The 23,582-nt window shown below is 35.4% G+C and overlaps 1 protein-coding gene across 3 annotated transcripts in view; it reads left to right on the top strand.

The window, feature by feature from the left end:
• Positions 1 to 22,780, top strand: part of rbms3 (RNA binding motif, single stranded interacting protein) — a 261,124-nt gene extending 238,344 nt beyond the window's left edge. For 2 of the 3 annotated variants that reach the window (XM_056475766.1, XM_056475765.1), the window contains 4 exons: positions 11,220 to 11,330; positions 14,700 to 14,783; positions 15,172 to 15,299; positions 16,821 to 22,780. In XM_056475766.1, the coding sequence (XP_056331741.1) occupies positions 11,220 to 11,330; positions 14,700 to 14,783; positions 15,172 to 15,299; positions 16,821 to 16,824 (327 nt within the window). In that variant the 3' untranslated portion in view covers positions 16,825 to 22,780. Of the gene's footprint in view, positions 1 to 11,219; positions 11,331 to 14,699; positions 14,784 to 15,171; positions 15,304 to 16,820 lie in introns of those variants that run through there. The other variant, XM_056475767.1, reaches the window with a different exon arrangement.
• The last annotated feature ends 802 nt before the right edge of the window (positions 22,781 to 23,582 follow it).

Raw genomic sequence — 23,582 nt, forward strand, 5'->3', positions numbered from 1 at the left:
AGAACAGTTATCAGAATAAATATTAAATTAGAATTGATATTAAAATCGCACGCAGGAAATCTAGAAAAATGTAGCATATCTCATATATTTGGATCTATCTTTAGTAGTTTAATAATCATAGTTGATTGGTAATCCATGCAAGCCACACAGCACAGTTTGGGATGCATGTGATCCATGAATTTAATCATAATCTACAATTAAAGTCGCAGCAGATTTTAAATCATTCATGTACATAATGCACAAAACAGATCTCAATTAATGCAAACAGTTGAGAAAAACACGTATGTACAGTGATCAGCATATATAAGTACACCCCTCACAAATCTATCTTTTAAATTCATATTTTAATAGGTAGCTTTACTATATTATATTTGTGCATATACATTAGATTAGTCAGTACTGAAGCCAAATCTGGAGCTTATCTAACAAAATAGCTCACGGTAGTGGTCCAAAAAGTAGTGCACTCAAATCTATGTTATAGAAAATATTAAAAACAAATTTAAAAAAGAGGAAAATCAGGAGAAACTAAATTTTTTTTAAATTTGATGAAATTTTGTAGGTTATAATTAAATTTTTCAATATTTTGCGTGCATTTAATTGTATAATCTTTCAATTTCTAAATATGTTTGGTGACTAAAATATTTTTTTAATATCTGTTGAAATGAATAAAAATATTCTTTTTCAAAATGCGACGTACTCATTTATGCTGAGCACGGTATCAGTATATTTGGTCCATGCATTCTGTCTTAAAGCGACTGCAGCCATTAATCTATCCATTTCTTCTTTATTTCACTTGCTTTATCTGTAAAATCTTGGTTAGGATTTTAAATCATGTCACGTTTGCTTGATTTACCATTTTAACCCCTTCAGACTCGAATCATGTTCCAAGTTTCAGAAAAATGTAGAAGTATGTTTTCACAATTCTCGAGGCTCCTATAAATGAGACCAAATAATAATAATAATAATTCAACAGCCTTAAGCATTTATATTTTTTGTCCATTTAATGTACATCAAGTCAGAACAGTTTTACTTCCCAAACATTATACCAACATAATATACTAAAAAAACCTACATCATTGCTGGTATAATCTTGAAATATATTTTCAAATTCACAAACATTAAGATTGTAAAATTTTTTCTTAAATTTTAAGGTTTTTGTTGTAGAGATTGCACCTTTTATTACAAACGTTATCTTCATCGCTACACATAATGTACACATCTGAGATTTTTCCATCTGCTCTATGTTCAAGAACTAAGACATATGAAATTGTTTCAACAATAAATTAGCACATCAATATAGTTCTTTTCATATAAAAAAGGTTAATCAGCATTACTAGAGATTTACGTTCAGTAACAGATTTTGAACCCATTGTCCAACATATCAAGAAATCAGAATAAAAACTGTCAAGTGATGACATGCTGCTTTCAGTGTAGTGGATTTTTTTATTTTTTTATTATTATTTTCAAATTACAGCATGCCGAGCCTTACTACCATTTAATTGGATGACAATCGTCCACTCTCATTGACTTCAGGCATTAAATTAGATAAAAAGCTCAGGAGTCATAAAAAACATGGGCTGATCTGTGATGTCCACTGTGATGGACACAATCCAAAGTGGTTAAGTCATGATTTTTTCTTCTGTCCAAAATTCAGAATTTTAAACATACATCCACTTGGAGAGATTATTGGATATCTGTCATTTATATACATGTATATATCAAGATAATACAAGACAGTGTGTCCTAATTAGCAACGGTATCTTCACAAGAAAGACCATGCTGGTTGACCAGCACTAACCAGGATAAACCAGCATGAAAAATCCTGCTGGTGTAAGCTAGTCTTTTCAGCAGGGTATCTTCACAGATGTTGTCAGCAAGGCACTCGCACACATACACACACCAACTAGCAAGCTACCCACAATGCACCACCCAGAGGGCCATCACTCAACTGTACCTGTTACTTTCCATCCGAGCGCGAGGAAGAATCCCCAGCCACCCTAACCAAATCACATCCTGGAAATGAACATTAATGAATCAAGACCGCAGTGCATTACGGCAAAGCGGCTTAAAGTGGAACGGCTACGCAAGAGGAGAGAAAAGAAATGAAATGCTTCTCTAAGCCCCCGCTAGTCACGGTCATTTGCAGAAACAAAGAAGCCCATGTTTGAGTAAAGATTTGCGTTTATCCCAGCCCCATCGCAGCTCCGTTTGAACGCTGGGAATTGGCGCGTATGTGCGTGAGAAAGAAAAATGCACGGTATATGTTTTTCTTAATTGTATTTAAATGGTGGGAATTGCTGGTTGCACCTTGGCACATATCGTGGAAGATTAATATCAAACATCCTCCCTGGCAGCCCACGTTTTTAAAAGCACCGGCACCTGAGAGAGACAAAAAAAGAGCCACTTCCTTTTCCTGTCTCTATTTTAGATGCCTTGGCAAAAAGCTCTCCTTCCTCTGATGTCACTGGAGATTTCTGCTCATCTAGTTTACATCGGAAACTCCTGGCTTTCAACTGCAGCCACACACACACAGTTTTGTATTGCAAGCTGTTTTGTATGGCAAGCTGTTTTGTATGGCAAACTGTAACTCATACTAGTATCTATTTTCATATTACTGGTACTAATTTTTTAGATACTAGTATTTTTTCCATTAAGTACTGATGCTTATTCATTAGATACTAGGGCCTATTCTTTAGATACTAGTGCTTTTTAAAGATTTACTAGTACTTATGCAGACACTAGTTCTGTTTATCAGATACTAGTACTCATTCATTAGATACTAGTACCTATTTGTTACAGCCAGCTCTTAAACTGCAACAAAAAGGAGGACCAGACTCAACCATCACTGGCAAAAATAAAATGTATTTTAACATAACAATGACATAAATAATATAAAGTAAATGAAAAAGAAGAGTCAGGGCCAAAAGTGATGGTCAACGCAGCTTAACCGAGCTCCATGCCAAGGTGATCACTCAGAATCTCCCATCTCTGTTACAAGCCACCAAACGGTGTTTATATCCACGTCCAAATGAGTAGCAACTGTGTACCAATCACGTAATCTCCAACCTGCTGAAACACACACACACACACACACACAATAGACTGAAACGCCACTTGCACTCACAGCCCATAGGCCGGGACGTTGCACGCACACAAACAAACACACATAGCCAACACCACACGCACCCACAGCCTTCCTCAAAAAAATAAAACAATCCCCCCCAACAAAAGAGCACCCATGAATTTGAGCTTTTACAATGAAGATTAACCCCACAACCCACCTTTTGCTCACCTATTACCCCTCCTTTTTCTCTCCAGCAATCTGGATCCTGAAAGCAAATTAAGGTGAGAAAGCCAGAAAAACAAGGAGTCAAAGAAAAACATTTGACTTAATCAGCACCGGACAGCGAAGTACAGGACAATGCATCGGCGATCACGTTGTCAGCTCCTTTATTGTGTCTAATGTTCAAATTATAAGGTTGCAAAAATAGAACCCACCTCATCAAACAATGATTTGGACTCAAAAAAGTCAGCATATTATGATCGGAAAATACCATCACCTCTGCGCCTCCTCCCACATAAACATCATAATACTGCAGTGCCCAAACCAAGGCTAAAGCTTCTTGTTCAATTACAGAATAGATAATAGATACTAGTACTTATGTATTAGATACTGGTACCAAGTCATTAGATACTAGTAACTACACTGTAAAAAAATCCTGGTTGCCTTACATTTTTAAGCTGAATCAAATTAACCTTATGAGTCCATTGAACTTATATAATGTTAAACTGACTTAAAACAGCTTGCGTAAATTTTCAAGTAATGTTAAAATATGATTAACTTAATTTAATAAGTTACAATGACCTAAAAACACATGCTGTCAGGACTAATGAATCATTTAATTTTTTATAATACTAGTAATATAAGTGAATAAATACTAGTAGTTATTCATTGGCACTAGTATTTATTTATTAGACACTAGTATCTAGTGTCTAAAGAAAGAAACAATTCTTATTTTTCTAGTCAGTTCTGCTTTTTTACTTGTCTTATCTTATGACTATTTCAAATGAAAGAGTAGAGCTCAATTAAACATTTTACTAGTAAAATAAAAAGGTTTACTTGTAACATTTTAAACAAGTACTAGTATTTAATGAATGTGTACTTGTGTCTGTTAAATAAGTTGTAGTATATATTTCATAAGTACTAGTATTTGTTAAATAAATACTTGTATCTAATGAATAAGCACTGTATCTATTAAATATATACAAGTATCTAACAAATAAGCACTAGTATCTAATGAATAAGAACTAGTATCTAATCAATAAGTAGTAGTACTTAATGGAAAAGATACTATCTAAAAAACACTAGCAATGAAAATAGATACTAGTACGGGTTATAGATTAAATGTTGAAACGGCTTGCCATAGTTTTGGCATCCTGGCTTTGGGTTGAAAACGAGCATACAGGCTGTGGTTGGAAGAGAGAAATCTCATTGGCTGTCTCTGAAATCCCTCTCAGATTGTCAGTCACTTTTCCGAATACTTCCCCTCAGGGAAATGAAGGAAAAACACACACGCATACGCACACGTACACACAAGCGCAGCTTTAATCATCTGTCTAAGTCTCACACTGATAGGGCTGTAAATTAGAGTGGAGAATTATTCAGCATGGATTTCTTTTTTCCTGCGCTCATTATGAAAGCTTGTCGCGGGGCGGGGGAACTGTTAGCTTGAGGCTTTCGCTTCTGAAAGCTAAGACGCGGCGGGTGCGGAGCGGAGCGGCTGAACGCTTTACCTCTGAAAGCGTGAATAGAGACAGAGCGCTTCTGACACCAAGTGCCTGTACAGTTTATTCTTTAAGCGCAGGCAAGCACCAGCTCCACCAATCTGAGCTGGATGAGAGAGAGAGACTGATGCATGGCTCTCACTGTGTGTGTGTGTGTGTGTGTGTGTGTGTGTGTGTGTGTGTGTGTGTGTGTGTGTGTGTGTGTGTGTGTGCGTGCGTGCGTGCGTGTGTGTGTGTGTGTAAAGGCTGTTTGTGAAATCAGGGAGAATATCTCCTTTAAAGATGTTCACAAACTGGTGCATTTTTATCAAGGTAGGGGAGAGTGGGGACAAAAGTATCAGTTTTCATAAAAAAGTTTTCATTTTAAAAGATAATGTTTTAGACAGAAATATATTTTTGCTGTGGTCACAACAGTGCTCTATCAAAATCAGGTGTTATTTTGTATCCATGTAAAACAACTCATAACTTCACTCTAAACAAAAGTTGCACATTGTTAATTTTGACCCTATATGCAGAGACGAAAGTAACACACGGGTGGGTCAAAAGTAACACAACAATAATTGCTAGATTTGCTGGCTTATTCTTGTTTAGTTTAAATATATCTGACTATGACCTTGTTAATGTTATCTGCAAACATATGTTCTCCTTTATTTTTGCAAATCAAAAATCAAACTGCATTTTCATTTAAAATGGCACTTCCATCAAATGTTTTAAAAACAATCCAACAATGCAAAATGTTAAGACTTTCTATCATTTTTGAAGATTTGTTTATCATTATTGGCAACATGCAAAAATCGTATAAAACATATGAGTCAAAACACTGAAAACTCTAATGTGGAAGTGAAAAATAAGGCATGGTTATTAGCAGTGGGACATAAAAAACAGTGTTATGTCCGTCCCCACTGGAGCTCTTTCCATTCAAACCTGATTTACTGCTAAACTGAAACAGAGGGCCCTATCATACGTGCAGCGCAATAAGGCACTATAGAAATTTTTGCCGCGATGTGTAGATATTTTCAGACTAGCACAACCCTAATTTTCACATTTTACGCCTCGTTGTTTAAATAGAAAATCCACTTGCGCCACTTTGTGGACTCATGGGTGTGCCGGACTAGAAAGCATGTGTGTTAAGGTGCATTGTTGGCGCGTTGCTATTTTGAGGAACTAAAATAGACTGGGAAATAGACCAGCTGAAAGCAGGTCTAAGGTCCAGCGCAGAGCGCGTTAGATGTGCGCCTTAATGCTTACGCATTGTTTAATACATACAGGATGTAGAGCAATACGCAAATATCTTTACAATCGAAAAAAAAATTAAAGCATTAAAATATTACAAAAAGTATTACTTTCTACATAAATATAAAAACCACTACCTGCGTGCCTTCTTCGCTTCACTTTTTTCAGTTTATTCATGGCAACTTGCTTTTGTATAATATTATTATTAGCAGTATTATTTATTATGCATATTTATATTTGTTTTATTAAAAACAAGCTTAGATTTTTCCACCTGTCGAGGTTTTTGACCATATGGGTCCAAATTTGTAGGCTAATGGATGTCTTTAGTGGAGTGACTACAACTTCATTTCCTTATCCACGAAAGAGAAATAGAAAAAGAAAGTAAAGAGGCTGAATGGAGGAGGCTCATTCTTTATCCTCTCACTGCAGATGGTCTGTTTAACTGTAGTGAAGCATTCAGTTTTTCCACTTACAAAGTTTGCCATGTAAATAGCAAATGTGCCATGGCGCGAAACAACTGACTGTTAAAGGGAATGGGAGATGAGACTCTGATTGAACACCAAACACACCCATAATTCATTAAGAGAATAACCACAACCCTGTTAGACCAGGTGCTGGGGCACAAAGCATATTTTTTAGTCCTTAAAATAGCAAATGTGTATTCGGACACGCCCTTAATGCTTTTGCGCCATGTGCTTTAGACTTTGCGCCTAGATCGTTAAAATAGAGCCAGAGATTCAAGGATGTGTATTGCACTAAATCACCTGTATTGATCATTAGTGTGACTCATGAAAAGAGAAACACAACTTGTTATAAGAAAAAAAGAACCACTGCAATAATTTACTTTTTGCACATAAAACCGAAGTTTGGAGCTAACTGTGGGACACAGCCCCGAATCACATGATATTTGGCAGCTCCATCAAATGTTGCATCAATTTGTTACATTCGTCCCACGTTACTTTAGTCCCCACTCTCCCCTAACCGGACGTTCCATAGATTAATGGAAAACAGAATATCTGGTCATGTGGTTCACATCAACAGTTACAAATTGACTTTTTATTTCACAATTCAGAGGTAAAACATCAGATTAGCAAGATATGAACTCAAATCTGGGTGAGCTTAAACTAGTAAAAAATAGAATTGTGAGAAAACCCAAAAGTTTGTGTTTATTAGGGCATATTAAATTTATATCTCACAATTCTGACCCTTTTCACTTATTAAGCTTTGGTTTACAGTATATGCTTTCTCTCAAAAATACAGGAAAAATTATTTCAATTAAAATAGCCATTTTCTGTTTTGGTATTTTTTTTAAATGTAGTGATGTCATAGCTGAAATTTCAGCCTCATACTTCCAATTTTCACATAATTACCAGTATCACATAATCCTAAAAAAGTCATTTTATTTTATGATTTCATAATTACATTATTATTAACATTATCAATGATAAAAATCAATGATTAAGGAATTTTTAGAATTCTATGGTGAGGGTAAATTTCCAAAAAAGCAGCATTTATTTAAAATGTAAATGTTATGTAATATTATTAATCTACTTTTCTGTCTCTTTTGATGCACTCTTGTTGATTATCCCAATTAATTATTTCCCAAAACTAAAGAAAATTCCATTTTAAGGAATGAATAAGAAAAAAAATTCCTTACAACATAATGAAAGTGCAATAAACTTCCTAAAACTGAACACTTCTGATATGTGTATCTGCTAAAAGTGCTCTACAGTCAGGACAGCTGAATTAAAGCCCCGGTGAGATGTTGGGGAAGTGATAAGAGTCTTAAAAGTAGAGAGAGCCCCTCATAAACTGTAAGCAGAGCTGTACGCCGCAGAACGCTTCCTCGTCATCCTCCGCCAAAGCATCTGAGAAGCACTGAACTTTCTGACAAACTGTTTGACGGAGGGTCTCCTCGGAATGATTAATCCTAATCAGGCTGGCATGTGAGAACGAGCGTGTGTGTCCAACTCTGGCCTAGTTCTGCCCAAGCGCTCATGTGATCCGTCAGATGATCGCAGCCGTTCTCCGTCTTCCTCTTTCTCTCTTTTTTCTGCTCTTCACATGTGTTTGCACTCTCGTCCCGGCGTGCCTGAAACGTAAACAGACCCGCAGTGTGGAGCAGCTCTGCCGTTAAGTGAGCAATGCATCATCTCTGCAGAAGTATGCATGACTCGCATTTGGAACGCATTATTTCACTTGTTGAAGTGGAACAGCTCACGTCTGGCCCTCATAATAGAGTCCAGCTGCGGCTGTACGGGCCAATGAGAAACAAGCAGAGCGCTTTTTGTGGAGAGCATGGCTGTCTGATCAGCTTGTTGACTCTAATGATGTTGTCCCTATGCATTGGTGAATGGCCGTTCATCTCTTCTCTCATTCTGACAGTGGCTAGTGACTTGACAAAATTTACTTTTTTATCATCTGAGAATCAGTATGTGCATCATTTCTTTAAAAATAGAGCAAACCATTTAAAGAAAAATGTCTAATTGCAAGCAATATAAGCAAGGTTGGGGGTTGTGCATTACAAGTAACGCAAGTAACATAATAATACTTTTCTAAGTGACGAGTAAAGTACCGTATTAGTTTTAAAAATCAAGTAATAATATTTGAGTTATTTTTATATATGAATTGTTTTGCTTGAAAAAATTAATTGCTGAATTAAAATTAGTGTAACCACGTTGAATCACACTCAATGAGAGAATGAGCTCCCCTGGGAACAGGTGTAGCGTCAGAAAGTTCTCTGAAGGTAACATTAGTTTTTTTTTAAGGTAAATGAAGATGTAGGTTATACAGTGTGTCATTAAATGCAGAGCAGGTATTAAAACGTAACTCAAAAGTAGCAGCGCATTTCCATAAAAAAATCACTAAGTAACACAACTAGTTACTTTTTGGGGGAGTAACTCAATATTGTAAAGCATTACTTTCAAAAGTAACTTTCCCCAACACTGATTATAAGTGTCATTGCAAGCATTATAAGTGTTGTGGTAACGCATTACATGTAAGGTGAGTTACGTAATAATATTACTTTTCTAAGTAACAAGTAAAGTACTGCATTACTTTAAAAAAAAATAAATAAATAAATTGCTGAATTAAAATGAGTGTAATCATGATTAATCACACTCAATGAAAGAATGAGCTTCCCGTAGGAAGTGACAGAAAACAAGATGGCAAAGCCTTACATTTCTGTGATGGCAGTATTCTCATTATTTTGAACACATAGAAGAAAAGGGAATTTCCTCAGTGGACAGTGATTTTACTGAACTAATAAGATAAACGTACAAACACACATTGCTTTCAACTTTCATTAATCTGTACATACGGCATGTGTAGCTTCAGGACGTTCTCAGAAGGTAACATTTTTTATTCGTTTTTTTAAAGGTAAATGAAGATGTAGGTCATACAGTCGTTAAATGCAGAGCTCCTCTATTTAAAAAAAGAAAAGTACCCTTCAAGTTCTGAAAGAGATCAAGCCTCAAGCAGGTATGAAAACGTAACTCAAAAGTAACATAGCGCATTACTTTCCATAAAAAGTAACTACGTAACGCAACTAGTTACTTTTTGGGGCAGTAACTCAATATTGTAACTTTCCCCAACACTGATTATAAGTGTCATTATTTTATTTTTTGATTACATTATAACTGGCCATGAATATTTTTATTACTGTCTGAGAATCTGTGTGTGCATCATTTCTTTAAAATAGACTGAATAATTTGAGGAAAAATGTTGACTTGCAAGCATTATGTGTCATTATTATATTTTAATTACATTATAACTGATCATAAATATGTGTTTTACCACTCGTGAAACTGTATGTGCATCATTTCTTTTAAAATATACAGAATAAACTGAAGAAAATGTCGAATTGCGAGCATTATAAAAAAGTGTCATTATTATTACTTAATTACATTTTCATGTTTTTTATTATCTGTGAAACTGTTTGTGTATCATATCTTTAAAATAGACAGAAGCATTGTAATTTTGATTGTTATTATTCTTTGATTACATTTTTTAAAAATTATTATGAGTGATACAATTTCATTTCATGAAAATACACTATACAACAATAAAATAGAAGTATATAAAAATACTAGTTTTATGTATGATAACTGTTATTATTAATATTTAATCACATCACAAAAATTTTTTGTAAACACTGTTATACTATTAAATATAAAAATAATTTAATAATGATTATTATTTCATTGATGTTATTGACCATAAAATTACGTAAGATGTTGATTTTGATATAGAGATATTGTAATTTCATATCATTATAAAAACATCTATTTAATCTTAACTATTATTATGGTTAAACATTACAACTGTAAAATTGCAAAAGTAATTTTTATACTTTTTCTTTGCTTTTAAACTTTTAGCCATAAACCTTTTATTTTAGTAGAAAATTTTCTTTTGAACTGCTACTCTTTGTTTGACAGATTTAACAAAATACTCAAACAAACTTGCTTGGTTGCATATTGGGCTTTTAAATTGCGTGTTAAAGCAAACTCACAGCTTTGCAGGGATATGGAGTTTGTGTGGCTCATTTACTGAACCATTGAAAACACTCAAGCGGGGCCACGGTGGCTCAGTGGTTAGCACTGTCGCCTCACAGCAATAAGGTCACTGGTTCAAGTCTCGACTGGGTCAGTTGGCATTTCTGTGTGGAGTTTGCATGTTCTCCCCGTGTTCACGTGGGTTTCCTCCGAGTGCTCTGGTTTCCCCCACAGTCCAAAGCCATGCGCTATAGGTGAATTGAATAAACTAAATTGGCCATAGGGTATGAATGTGTGTGAGAGAGTATGGGTGTTTCCCAGTACTGGGTTGCGACTGGAAGGGCATCCACTGCATAAAACATATGCTGGAATAGTTGGCGGTTCATTCCGCTGTGGCGACCTCTGATAAATCAGAGACTAAGCCGAAGGAAAATGAATGAATGAATGAAAAAACGTACAATCTGTTTTCATGAAAAAGTCACAGTGCTGTGCTTCAGATTGCTTAAAATAATTTATATAATTATATATTTATTTATTTGACAGTCACATTCAATCCTTATGCATTCTCGGCCATTGTTAGAATTAACAGCCAGCTGGTTTCATACACTCTCCAACACAGATTTTCACTCATATTTGTTCATTTGGTGAGTGTTTGTTTTAGGCCCTGCCAGTAACAGTGTGCTTGCCCATGTGTCTCTCCTCTCATAGGGTGCTGTTATAACGCCAACCATGGACCACACCATCTCCATGCAGCCCGCGAACATGATGGGACCCCTAACCCAGCAGATGAACCACCTGTCTCTGGGCACCACTGGCACTGTGAGTGTGTGTTCAATTAAAAGTTTGCAAACTGATGTTGAAAAAGAAAGTAAAGCTCTGCCCAGGGGTGAGAAAAAAAAGTACCTGAGAAATAAAATATGGATATTGTGTCAATATCATACTCAATTAAATGCATCTAGCCAAAATCGCTCCTGAGTGAAATCCAATTATGAAATCCACATTGATTTGTACTTAAGTCTTTGAAATTAAAGGAATGAAAAACAAATAGTACTTTAAATAAATGCTAGCAATGAGGGCTTTTGTTTCGTACCTTTCAGTTTATATGATAAATCAGCATGAAGATTTGTATTAGCTGGCCAGTATATAGTAGAATTTTAGCTTTTAAATATATAACAAATATATAAAGTTATTGGTCATCAGTATTAGATAACATCTCTATATTTGTGCATCTCTAATAGTTTTTTTGTGCTCCGAATTACTAATGCCTCCTTTCTGTGATGGTCACTTTAAACAATAGATTTAGATGGGAGATTTTATGATGAACAAAAAATAAAAATGATTAACAATTTTTTCAGTATTTGAAAGAAAATGGTTATGCCCAATATATAAGCAGCTACATCGGTAATCATTAAGCCCACACCGATTTGTATCTGCTAGTGGTGTAACGGATCACAAATCTCATGGTTCGGATCACACTACGGTTTTTGAGTCATGGATTGAACCATTATTCGGATCAGCAAAAAAAGGAGGACACGAATGTCATTTGCTTTCAATTCATACAAAAATATTACTGCAAAAACCAATGGTTTTAACAAGCAAAACTTGGAACCTGTAGTTTTAATAAAAATAATCAAGAAAAAAACGGCTGAAACAAAGGAAAACATTCAATATGAAAAATGATCTTAGCTGCTGATAATGCTAAATATAGAAATCTAACAAACCTTTACAACATATCATATTTATTTTCAGTTAATGATTCAGCAATTCACACAAAACTTCATGTTTCATTATTGGTGGATCATTTTTGAAAACCTATTCAGTGACATAATTTTGTTGGTTGTTTGTCGCCACCCATTGGTTACACAATGTAATTGCTGCAACGTTCACCAGCGTCAAGTTCCATTAAATGGTGATTTTTAACCTTCACCATAAACATCAGTGTTTATATATGAACAGTAAACTGTTCTCCCAGTACTTGTGTGTTATTTAATTGTTTGTAACAAACGGAAAAAGTTTAAAAACTGAATCTCTCTCAATCAAATGCAGATTTGAATGCAGAGCTTGGAAGGGTTAATAAACATATGCAAATCATTATCATTTATCATTCATGTTGTGCAGATTTGAATTGAGATCACAATCTTTTTATGTTTAATTGTGCAGCTTTACACTAAATGCATAATGCAGGCTAAACAAACAGTGACAGAAAACACTACCTAACACACTAACACTAACCCAAGAAAGCATTTTGGTAGGTCTCACCACTACTTTTTCTGTCATCATTATATTTTGGAATCCAAAATGCTTTCCATTACATTTTGATCTCTTTGCAGTTGTTATAAACATTGGATTACCCTACAAGTTCCAAAGAGTTATTAATCCGCGGGTCACATGTGTTCCAAACTGTGGGTTGTGATCCGTTCGAATCACGGATCAACCGGGATCTGTTACACCCCTAGTATCTGCAGTATAATACACTGAAAACTCCTCAGATTTCCACTGTTTTGAGCCCATCATTCATTCTTTTATCTACTCAGGTGTGTGTACATACATATTTATTCAGTTTTCTATGTTTTTTCAGTTTTCCATTATTTTATTATTTATTTCTTCTATTTATTCAGTAATATTATTGAATTATATGCAGATCTTTCGATGATTTATGTACAAAACAATTTCTAAAGTACTATTTGCTATGCCTTTTAGTGGATGTATTATATGTGTAACAAAAAGTAGTCCGGGTACAACGGAGTTGAGGATCCACGTGCAGTTTATTTAGAGAATACAGGCAGCAAAGAATCAAAAACTGTAAACAAGACAATGATAAGAAACAAGCCAGGACAAACATGGAAAAACACTGTAATATTAATGGGAAAAACAAGACTTAGCAATGTGTATGTCAAAGTGAGGTGTATAAATAGACCTGCTCTATAGTCCTTAGGAGCATCAGCTTTGTGTGTAATCAGGGAGAGAACTGGTGTGTGAGGTGCATGATGGGATCTGTAGTTCATATCAGTGGCAGATGTGTAGTTCTTCCAGCTATCTGCAACTGCTACATAGCAATACGTGAGACCTATTGTAGATTTGTTAAGCAATAATAATTGGATTTGCATATTGTAAACCTTATGCATCCACCGAAAGGTAATTGTGCAACTGAAAATGCCAATGCTCTTCTTAAAACACTCAGTAAGCATTTCTCCAATTGTCTGAGCATTTAAAAACATTGTTCGCTCAACTCTTTGTATAAACACGCACTCAGCGTCTTGCTACGCTGCTGCCATATAACAAAAAATGAGCTTCCGTTGACAAAAACAAGACAAAAAAACTTTGGTGGACACACTCCCTGTTAGGAAAAGTTAAGAATTGTTTTATTTTATGTGTTATGTTTCATCTTCTATACTCTAAAAGTCATGAATCATTCAGCATAAATGTGCATCTATTTTTCTTATGTCGGCACAAAAATAGCTAAATTAATTTCAGATTCTGCAGATTGTTTCTGGCCATAGTAATGACCGTTAAATAATTCTTTTCAGTGTTATAGTTATCATTATATCTATTATTACATTATCATTAGAATAAAAGTCACTGCAGGCCGACAAATTATTTATTATTATTATTATGGTTCACTGAAAAAAATTATTCAAAGATGAATCCTTGGATTTACTCAATTTTTTTACGTTAAGTGGTTGTAAACAATTTAATTGGGCTGAATTTAAACAAACAAATTACCTCCCAAAAATGTTTTTTATTTAAAACAATCTCATTTGAATTTAAAGTATAAGACAGTCAACAAAAACGGCACAATTTGGATAAAAAGCCTAAAAGGGTCCGTTTTCAAGAGTTATAATATAAAACATTATTTGTGCAGCGTTTTGAGCTGAACCTTCACACACACACACACACTCTGGGGACACCAGAGACATATTTTATCTTATAAAACGGGGCATAATGCAGTAGGTCCCCTTTAATACTAGGTCTCTCTGTTTAAAGTGCTGCGTTTTGATGATAAACCTGTTAAAGCTGTACAGTATGTCTGAAAATCATGACACCAAAAAAATAAGTGTGATCTCTGCTGGCATATAGATTTTTATGAACATTCCATGCATACGGCAAACTGCAAGACAATGTGAAATGGTCCATATTAATGCACAGTCCATGTGATTTTTGTCCTGTGTGTTTTAATTTTGTTTCCAGTACATGACTGCGGCTGCTGCTCCTATGCAGGGGACCTATATTCCCCAGTACACTGCGGTGCCTGCCTCTGCTGTCTCAGTGGAGGTGAGTTTCTGGGTGACTGCAAATCCATTCACTGCTCCAGCTGATTAGACCAGCTCTGCTAATTGAAAACGTAGAGATCACTTGCCTCGGGGCACAAAATCCACCCACAACTTCCTTAGTGCCTTTTTTATTCACAGCTTTACGAGGTCTGGAGCTCAATCTGACCTGAGAGCTAAACACAGCTCTTTTTGGTTGAGGTTAAAGCGTATTTCAGTTTTTGTGTGTGTGCGTGTGTGCGTGTGCGTGTGCGTGTGCGTGTGTGTGTGTGTGTGTGTGTGTGTGTGTGTGTGTGTGTGTGTGTGTGTCTGTGTCTGTGTGTCTGTGTGCGTGTGCATGTGTGTGTGTGTGTGTTAGGACATCCTGTAATTCAGACATCATGTCGTTGCAGGGAGTGGTGACGGATGCTTCTCCACAGAGCGTCCCAGCCTCGTCACAGGACGCCAGCGGGCAGCAACAGGCTCTGGGTGTGGAAAACACCAGCGATCACGCGCCCACCTACTCTTTTCAGCCCGCCAAGTGAGCTTGTCTGGCACTGCACACTGATGAGATAAATAGGGAAACTGCATATAGTGTTGTTGCAGGAGTACAACATTTTTATAGCACTGCGTTTTGATTGACAGTAAATAAAACATGGCAGTAGATTTATTATAATTATTATTATAAAATAATGATAATGTTATAATTATAAAATAATAATAATAATAATAATAATAATAATAATAATAATAATAGAAATGCTCTTTGCATGGCTTTAAAAAATCTGTGAAATAAATGTAGTATATTTTAATTCAATAATATTTTTAATATTGTTTCTAAACTTTTGTCCAGTAGGTATTATCAATTTATTACCTGGTAAACACTTTTTAACCCTTTATAGGACACTCATTGAAATACTTATTAAAATACTGTGAATGTTACTATTTACAAGACTTTTCACTGAGGTTGATAATTGAAAATTCAGCTTTTGGTCTGATGTCTTTATTAAGGTGGTCCAGTGAGCTTAAAGTGCAGCAGAAAACTGCTATTACAAAAAATGGCAGCAAATTAACAATAGACCTTCATTAGTTTTACAGCACATGTGCTGCAAATCCTCACAACGCAAACACATTTGTAAAAAACATGCTACATTTTCTCACAATGCAAAAATTTACGAAAATGCACTGCATTTTCTCACAACACAGCGGAAATGTTTCAAGGAGACCCTAAAACATGACGGACCCGGCTATTTAGGTTATGGTTATTTAGACTAATAAATACTAAAGACAAGGAAATCGAGATAATCAAATTTTGTTGAAAAGAAACAAACAAAAAACTCACCTTTCAAAGATCTACATCTACAACTTTTCTGAGCAAAAGTCACAGCACAGCGGCGTCCTTCATGTTTTTGAGTTCATTGTGTTTCATTCTTTTTGTGTTGTAAATTGTTTGTGTTGCGTGAAAATGCAGCACTTTTCATTTATTTGTTTGCATTGTGGGAAAATGTAGTGAATTTTTTATGTGTTGAGACGATTTGCAGCACGTGATCTTTACTTAACTACATTTTTGTAATTTTTGTTTTCTTAAATTCGTTAAATTGCAACGATTCCACTAAATTCAATTACATTCACAATTTTTTTCAAAACTTTTTCCCAGTGTGGCCCATATTATGGCCTAAATTTCAACCATGAACAACAAAACTGCGACAATTATTCATGACCATTTAACCTTTCATGAATTTTTTCACTTGTCCCAAAAACATTTTTTATTGAAAACAACCTATGGTCTAGGTTTCTATAGCATGATTCCTGAAATGTTAGCTAGTTTCTAAAATGATTTCTGAAACATTATCAATATGCGTGTTGCCTTGTTATATTGTACATTCCCACATCATTGTATTAACTAGAATATATTTTTTACAGTACGGGCTAAATACATGACCAACTTGCAGCCTTTTATTTGGCTCAACAATAGCAGTAGTTATTGAGCCATCAAGGCTCCTGTAAGTGATCATCCACAAGTGAACCTTGAATGTTATACTTTCTGCTTTTGAAACTCTAGATAACCAGAGGAGGAGCGGGGCGCTGAGGTGACTGCGTTGCCTTGAGACTGGGGGACTGCAACGAGGGAACATTGAAGACAGAGCGCAAGAGATAGGAAAACACGTTTGTGTCTACTTTTGCACAAGCATCTAAAAAACAACAACAAATAAACAATTTATTTAACACCTGGCCCATAGCGGAGGACCTTTGGAGAACTCACAACCAGATGGGAAACCAGATGAGAAATGCAGTCTGGGCTACCCTGACGAAAAAAAAACTTTACCTTCATGAAGTGAACGAATTCAAACAAGTACAAGTTTTCCTATTCTTTTTTTTGAATGTGCAGGTAGGTTTTCAGAAACAGTGGGTTTTTCTATTAGACGAGGAAGCACGTTCTTGTAAAACAATGAGAGAAGGAGCAAAAGAAGTCTTCCTCGGAATTCTAAGCTACTATTACTTTTCTTTTTTTTATGAGTTAGATTTTAGTTTTCTAGAGAATATCAATGTTTTTTCATCTTTGTTGCCTTAATTTCAAGAAACATCTAAGACTTTTTCCTGTTTGAACTGAACAAATGCAGTGAAAATGACCTGACACAGAAAGGAAAAATTACTTGTATAAAGCATAGAAAGAGAGAGAAAGAGATAGAGAGAGAGAGAGAGAGAGAGAGAGAGAGAGAGAGAGAGAGAGAGAGAGCGAACGGTCTCCTTGAGACGTTTTAAATTATCAGTGGTGACTTTGTGTTTAAATTAGGGGACAAAAAAATATTGTGGTCATGATGATGATGATGATGATGATGATGGTGATTAAAGAGAGTTGCATTTTTTTAGAAACAGAGGAAAAAAAATGTTAATCCACTGCATCATGGGAAATGCAGTTTATTGTGTAGTGCAGATCATTTTTAATGGCATTATTGTTTTTATCTGCAATATTTTTTATGAGCTTTAAGGTGTTTTTAGCCTGCTTTGCTTGTTTCATTGCGGAAAAACAAAAAAAAAACTAAAACAGTCGAAAAAAAAAATGGCAGTGCAAATCTACATAGATTAAAAAAAGCTTATGGATTAAATCAAGACAAAAAAAAGCAAATGTGTGCAAAAAGCAATAGTAATAGGAAATTGTTGACAATTTCTTTAGTCTTTCTTAGCTGTGGATCAAATGCAGCCCATGGATGGCATATTTTATACCAAAGATGAAGAAACCCCCCTCAAGACAGTGGAGTGGATCGATTCTTTTTTCCTTTCGTTTTTTTTTCTGTCAGATTATTATTTTTTTGTTTGTTTTTTTTGGCGTAGTAGTAGTTTGGTTTCAGTGGTATGTGGTCTGACCTTGACGGCCAGATTGGTACCTGACGGTTTAAACTTCCTTCCACTGTTGCAGAATCTATGTCAATTGTTGAGAGGCAGAAAAGCACCATCGCTGATTGTCATGAGTGTGATTTTTGTCCAGCAGAGGGTGGCAGAGAGCGACTGAACCATCAATTATCCTCCGTCTGCCCGGCTCAATGAACTATACCTCTATCGCTGCACCTTCTCGGTCGCCGGCCCATGGTCGGTCACTACTAAACACGTCCGTTCAGTTCCAGCTTTCTCTCAGAGAAAGCCGTTTTACCGTCATTTCAACTCAACAGGAAGGAATCAAAGCACTCACTAGTGTGTGTATTTAAACTCTGTGTACAGATCACTACCTCATCGAAAGCAATTTTACCATGAGGAAACACAGGAGATTGTGTTGCAGGTCATGAAACACAAGCTTTGCTTCAGGGGCACTGAAAAATGTTAGCATTTAGCAGCATTAGCTTAACATGTTGTTGTTCTGAGCACCTCCGTCCTTCTCTGTTTTTGCAGTCACATCGATTGAAACGCCTCATATTATATGCAAGGTTTCTTTAATCAACCGGATGCCATAGGAAATCTCTCGTGAACATTACTTGAAAAACAATGGCTCTGTCCCAACGCCCTTTTGGGTTGCTTTCGAGTCTACGTTTTGGTGACTCGATGCTAGTTAGTAATCCATAGTAATTGTAAAAATGACCATTGCACGACTGGGACAGAGCCTCTAAGGTGCCCCGTCATCATGGGATTCGGCGGTTGCTCAGGTGCCTTGACAGCTGGGAAATAGGGTGCAAAATATCTTGTGTAACATTTCGACCTTCCATTTCTGAAATCTGCTTTCGTTTTATCAAACTGCCCATTTCAGAAACTAGCAAAGAAGTGTAGAAAGGGCGAAAATCTCATATATTAGAGGGATATGTTATCCAAAATAAATTAATTGTCATCAAAGGTGTTCCACAATCTGTATGACTTACTGATTCTCAGTTATCTCAGCTATCCATCCTCGTATGTCCACAAGTACCTGAATGGTCTATTAATTTCAGTTAAATGTGGAGATGCTTGTACATTTCACATCAGGGGACAAAGAGAAAGCTAAATAGAATTATAAATAAACTAAAAAGTGTCAAAAGCTACAAACATGAAGAGACCTATGGTTTAGTAGAGATGATACAAGAGTTAAGTGATTAAAAACAAAAGCTGATGTTTATTTAATTGTACCCGCATTTCAATCTGTCTGCATCACCATTATGAACTTTTACAGAGATATGTTTGGTTATTCTACACTGTAAAACCTCAAAAAGTTAAGGTAACTCAAACCATTTGAGGAACAGATTGCAACAAACCATTTAAGTTCAAAAACTAATCCTAATGTGTACCGTGAACTTAATCCATTTGAGTAAAAGAAGCAATTTGTGCACAGTAAAACCCAATAAATAAAGAGAACTCAATCCAACTGTGTACTGTAAAAGCCAATAAGTTAAGGCAACTCAAACCGTTTGAAGAAACCGATTGCTACAAACCACTTGAGTTGAAAAACTAATCTATATGAGTACTGTGAACTTGCTCCATTTAAGTTGAAGTAATGAGGTATTTCATTTACTCATTCTCTTCAACACTGAGTTCAAAACTCTTTTCAAATGAGTGGAATTAACTTTCAGTACATTTTGAGTTAACTACACTTGATTCATTTGATTAAGTTAACTGTTGGGTTTTACAGTGTATCATTTTACAGTGTATCATCTACAGCTAACTAGGGATGTGTGATATTGACACAAAAATATTACATTTTCATAACAACATTTTTTTTTTTAAGCTGGTAGCTTAGTTTAATCTAATCAGTGATAAATGGTTTTGTTCAAACTATTTTCATTGGTAAAACAACCCAAAAAAACGTGGCCCTAAAACACAAAACCACAAAAGGCATTAGTGTAAATTAAATACATGACCTGAATAATTAAATAACTCTCCATTGATGTATACTTTGGTTGGACAGGACAATATTTGACAGAGACACAACTGTTTGAATATATGTAATCTGTGAGTTCAAAAATACATAAACAAATACAGAGAGAATTGCCTTTAAATTTGTCTAAAGTGTGTAGCAACAAACATTACTAATCAAAAATTGAGTTTTGATATATTTGCAGTGGGAAATCTACTAAATATCTTCAAAGTACGTGATCTTTATTAATATTGTAATGATTTTGGCATAAAAGAAAACAGATAATTGTGACCCATACAATATAGTTTGGATTTTACCAAAAATATACTCCTATAACGGCAGCTCAGTGGTTAGCACTGTCACCTCACAGCAAGAAAGTCGCAGGTTCAAGTCCTGGCTTGGCATTTCTGTGTAAAGTTTGCATGTGTTCGCTTGGGTTTCCGCTCGGGTGCTCCAGTTTCCCCCACAGTTCAAAGGCGTGCACTATAGGTGAATTGAATAAGCTAAACTGGCCGTAGTGTATGTGTGCTAATGAGTGTGTATGGATGTTTCCCAGTGATGGGTTGCAGCTGGAAGTGCATCCGCTGTGTAAAACATATGCTGGATAAGTTGGCGGTTCATTCCGCTGTGGCGACCCCTGATGAATAATGGTACTAAGCCGAAGGAAAATGAATAAACATTTGACAGACACAACTGTTTGAATATCTGCAACCTGTGGGTTATAAAATAATAATAAATACAGAGAGAATTGCCTTTACATTTGTCTAAAGTGCTTAGCAATTCACATTCCTAATCAAAAATTTAATTTTTATATATTTGCAGTGGGAAATTTACTAAATATCTTCAAATTACATGATCTTTAATAATATTGTAATGTTTTTTGGAACAAACAAAAAAAACTAAAACTTTGTACTTTTACCAAAAAATATACCTCTATAACATAAGGTGATGGTATTGTGGACAAATGTAAGTCACTCAATATTAACTTGTTTGTTGGACTGGAGTATAAAATCAATATCACATTTGCAATCATGCTCAGATGCTGGAAATGGCACTCTCGTTTGTGGGATATTATTGAACTATATAATGTCTTATATAAAACAAAAACCCATACAGGGAAATTCGTTCATAACTTGAATTATAGGCTCATTCTTCATTCTAATAGTAATAATCAGGCAGTGAATGCTTTTGGACTTTATTAGACTTTGTTTTTGTTTGTTTTACGCAAAGGGAGTGACATTCTCGATAGTGTGAGCTCGCAAATCGTTAAAACAACAATTAAGATTATATTATTACAGACCATGAATTTCAGAAACCCCTAGAAACAACCGACACATCAATATGCTGCTTTATTTCTTCATAATATGACAGGAAATTGAAGGAATCGAGAATGTAAAATGTGACAGGATGACTGACAGGACGAAAAATGAAAGTCATTATTTTGATAACAGAGGTGTTCGAACTATCTTATTTCACTATTAGCAGAAAGAAAGAAAGTCATACAGGTTTGGAATGACAAAATTATTGATTAATTTTTGGAGGAACTATCTATTTAATACAACAACAAGGCTGCTGTCCTTTATTAACCATGAATTGCGTGTTATTTGAACGCGGTCAGATAGGAAGCGCTCTATTAACACGTCAGCAAAGAGTTTCCACACACACATGCTGAATAATAGACTGGAATCATGGCCGCTCATAAATAGGTTTTACAGTCGGGTGATTAGAGTTGTCGAGGTGCTCTGGGAATACATTATTCTGACATTAAAGAGAGACTTTTGAAAGTCATCATAAACGCTTTAGTCTATTTTTATGCTCTACGTAATGAGCTCAATTAGCCACTAGGGGACAGTATTAAAGCAAAGTTGGTGTACTTTATCCTCTGTGATGACCATTACAGTGAGCTGAGAAAAGTTCACACTGTGGATTAAAGCGATGCCAAGTTCATGACTGCTTCAAAGAGGACATGAAGCTAGCTTTTCATTTTCAAAACAAAAAGATACAAAAAAAGGAAAAAAAAAGTCACTGTGTTTTTTGTGTTATCCACTGTCTTTTTGGAGAGTTCTTTTTATCATGTGCTCGCTGCTATCAAGCATTCAGTATTTAAGTGGTCTGGGCCTTGGGGACGGAGAGAAAGTCTCTTCATGAAAGAGTGAATAATTGTGTGGGATAAAGCTGAAGGTTTGGATGGAGTTTTCTCATCCCAGCTGTAATTTAGTAAGCTAAAAACACTTTGTTTCCATCCACTCGAAGGCTTAGAAACCCTGTGCTCCATTCATTGGCTGTGAGGTCCAAGCCATGCATTATATTTGTGCATCTGATTGGCTGTCGCAGTTGAGGTCATTGAATGGCCGATGTTCATTCGCTGGATGGACTGTTACGAAACAGCGCAACTACGTTCAACCAAATTCAACACAAACAGCAAAACCTCAATTAGACACTAACGTACTGGCAGATGAAATAGAGAAATATTTATGGAAAGTTTTTTTTTTGTACAGGTGTTGTTGAACTATGAACGCGGAACAGTTTTACGATGCTAACGATGATTTTTAATTTCGTTTTGAGTTGCTTCACTTTCTTGCCTCCCATGTGCTCGAGCTGTGATCCTGAGAGTGTCTGTAGACCAGTGGATGTTAGGTTTAAACTTGTTCATTTTTTATTTTTGTTTCTTTTGATGAAGCTTTCAATAAAAAAATTCTACAAAATCACACCACTGTTTTGACTTGTGCTCCAGCTTTTCTTCATGTGAGGTTTCATTTGCTGTTCATTTTTCTCACCGTCAAAGATGACTTTTTTTATTGAGTACAGCAATAAATAAGATTTTTTAGCTAAAGTTGTGCTCATTTGTCACTTTGAGAAACAAGAAATATATAACGTCAATAACATGATAATTACGCGTCAATAACGTTACATTTCTTGCTTGCATTTTTGTGAAAAAAAAAAAACAACTGTACGCTTGACTACTGTTTCTTTGGTAAAATGAACGCTTCGAAGAAGTAGGAGATCAACAGCTTTTGTTCCTTTTCACACTAATGATAGAGGATTGTTTTCGTGCAGTTACTAATAAGTACCATAAAACATCTTGATGTCAATGATTTGTAATGAAATATCTATCTACAGCGGGGAAAATAAGTATTTAACAAGTCATGTTTTTTCCTGGAAATCATTTCTAAAGGAGCTGTTGACATCGACTTGAACCCGAGTTTGGAAAATAAAACAATACAAACATAAAAATAAAACAAAAGCAAGCCTGAAAAATTAGTTATATGCACTGTAATAACAATCAAATGACACAAGAAGAAAGTACCGAACTACTGAAATGTATTTAATATTCTATAAAGGCTTTTTTTAATGACGGCAGCATAAAGACGACTCTCATATGGAGAATGAAGTCACATGAATTGCTCAGCTGTGAGTTTTCACAGACTTCAACAGAGTGTAAAAATCTTGATGGTTCTGTGCATCTCATCTGTCAAATCTGACATAGCTCTGCATAGTTTAGCTTCAACC

The sequence above is a fragment of the Danio aesculapii genome, chromosome 16 (assembly GCF_903798145.1).
Source record: "Danio aesculapii chromosome 16, fDanAes4.1, whole genome shotgun sequence".
Lineage (NCBI taxonomy): Eukaryota > Metazoa > Chordata > Actinopteri > Cypriniformes > Danionidae > Danio > Danio aesculapii.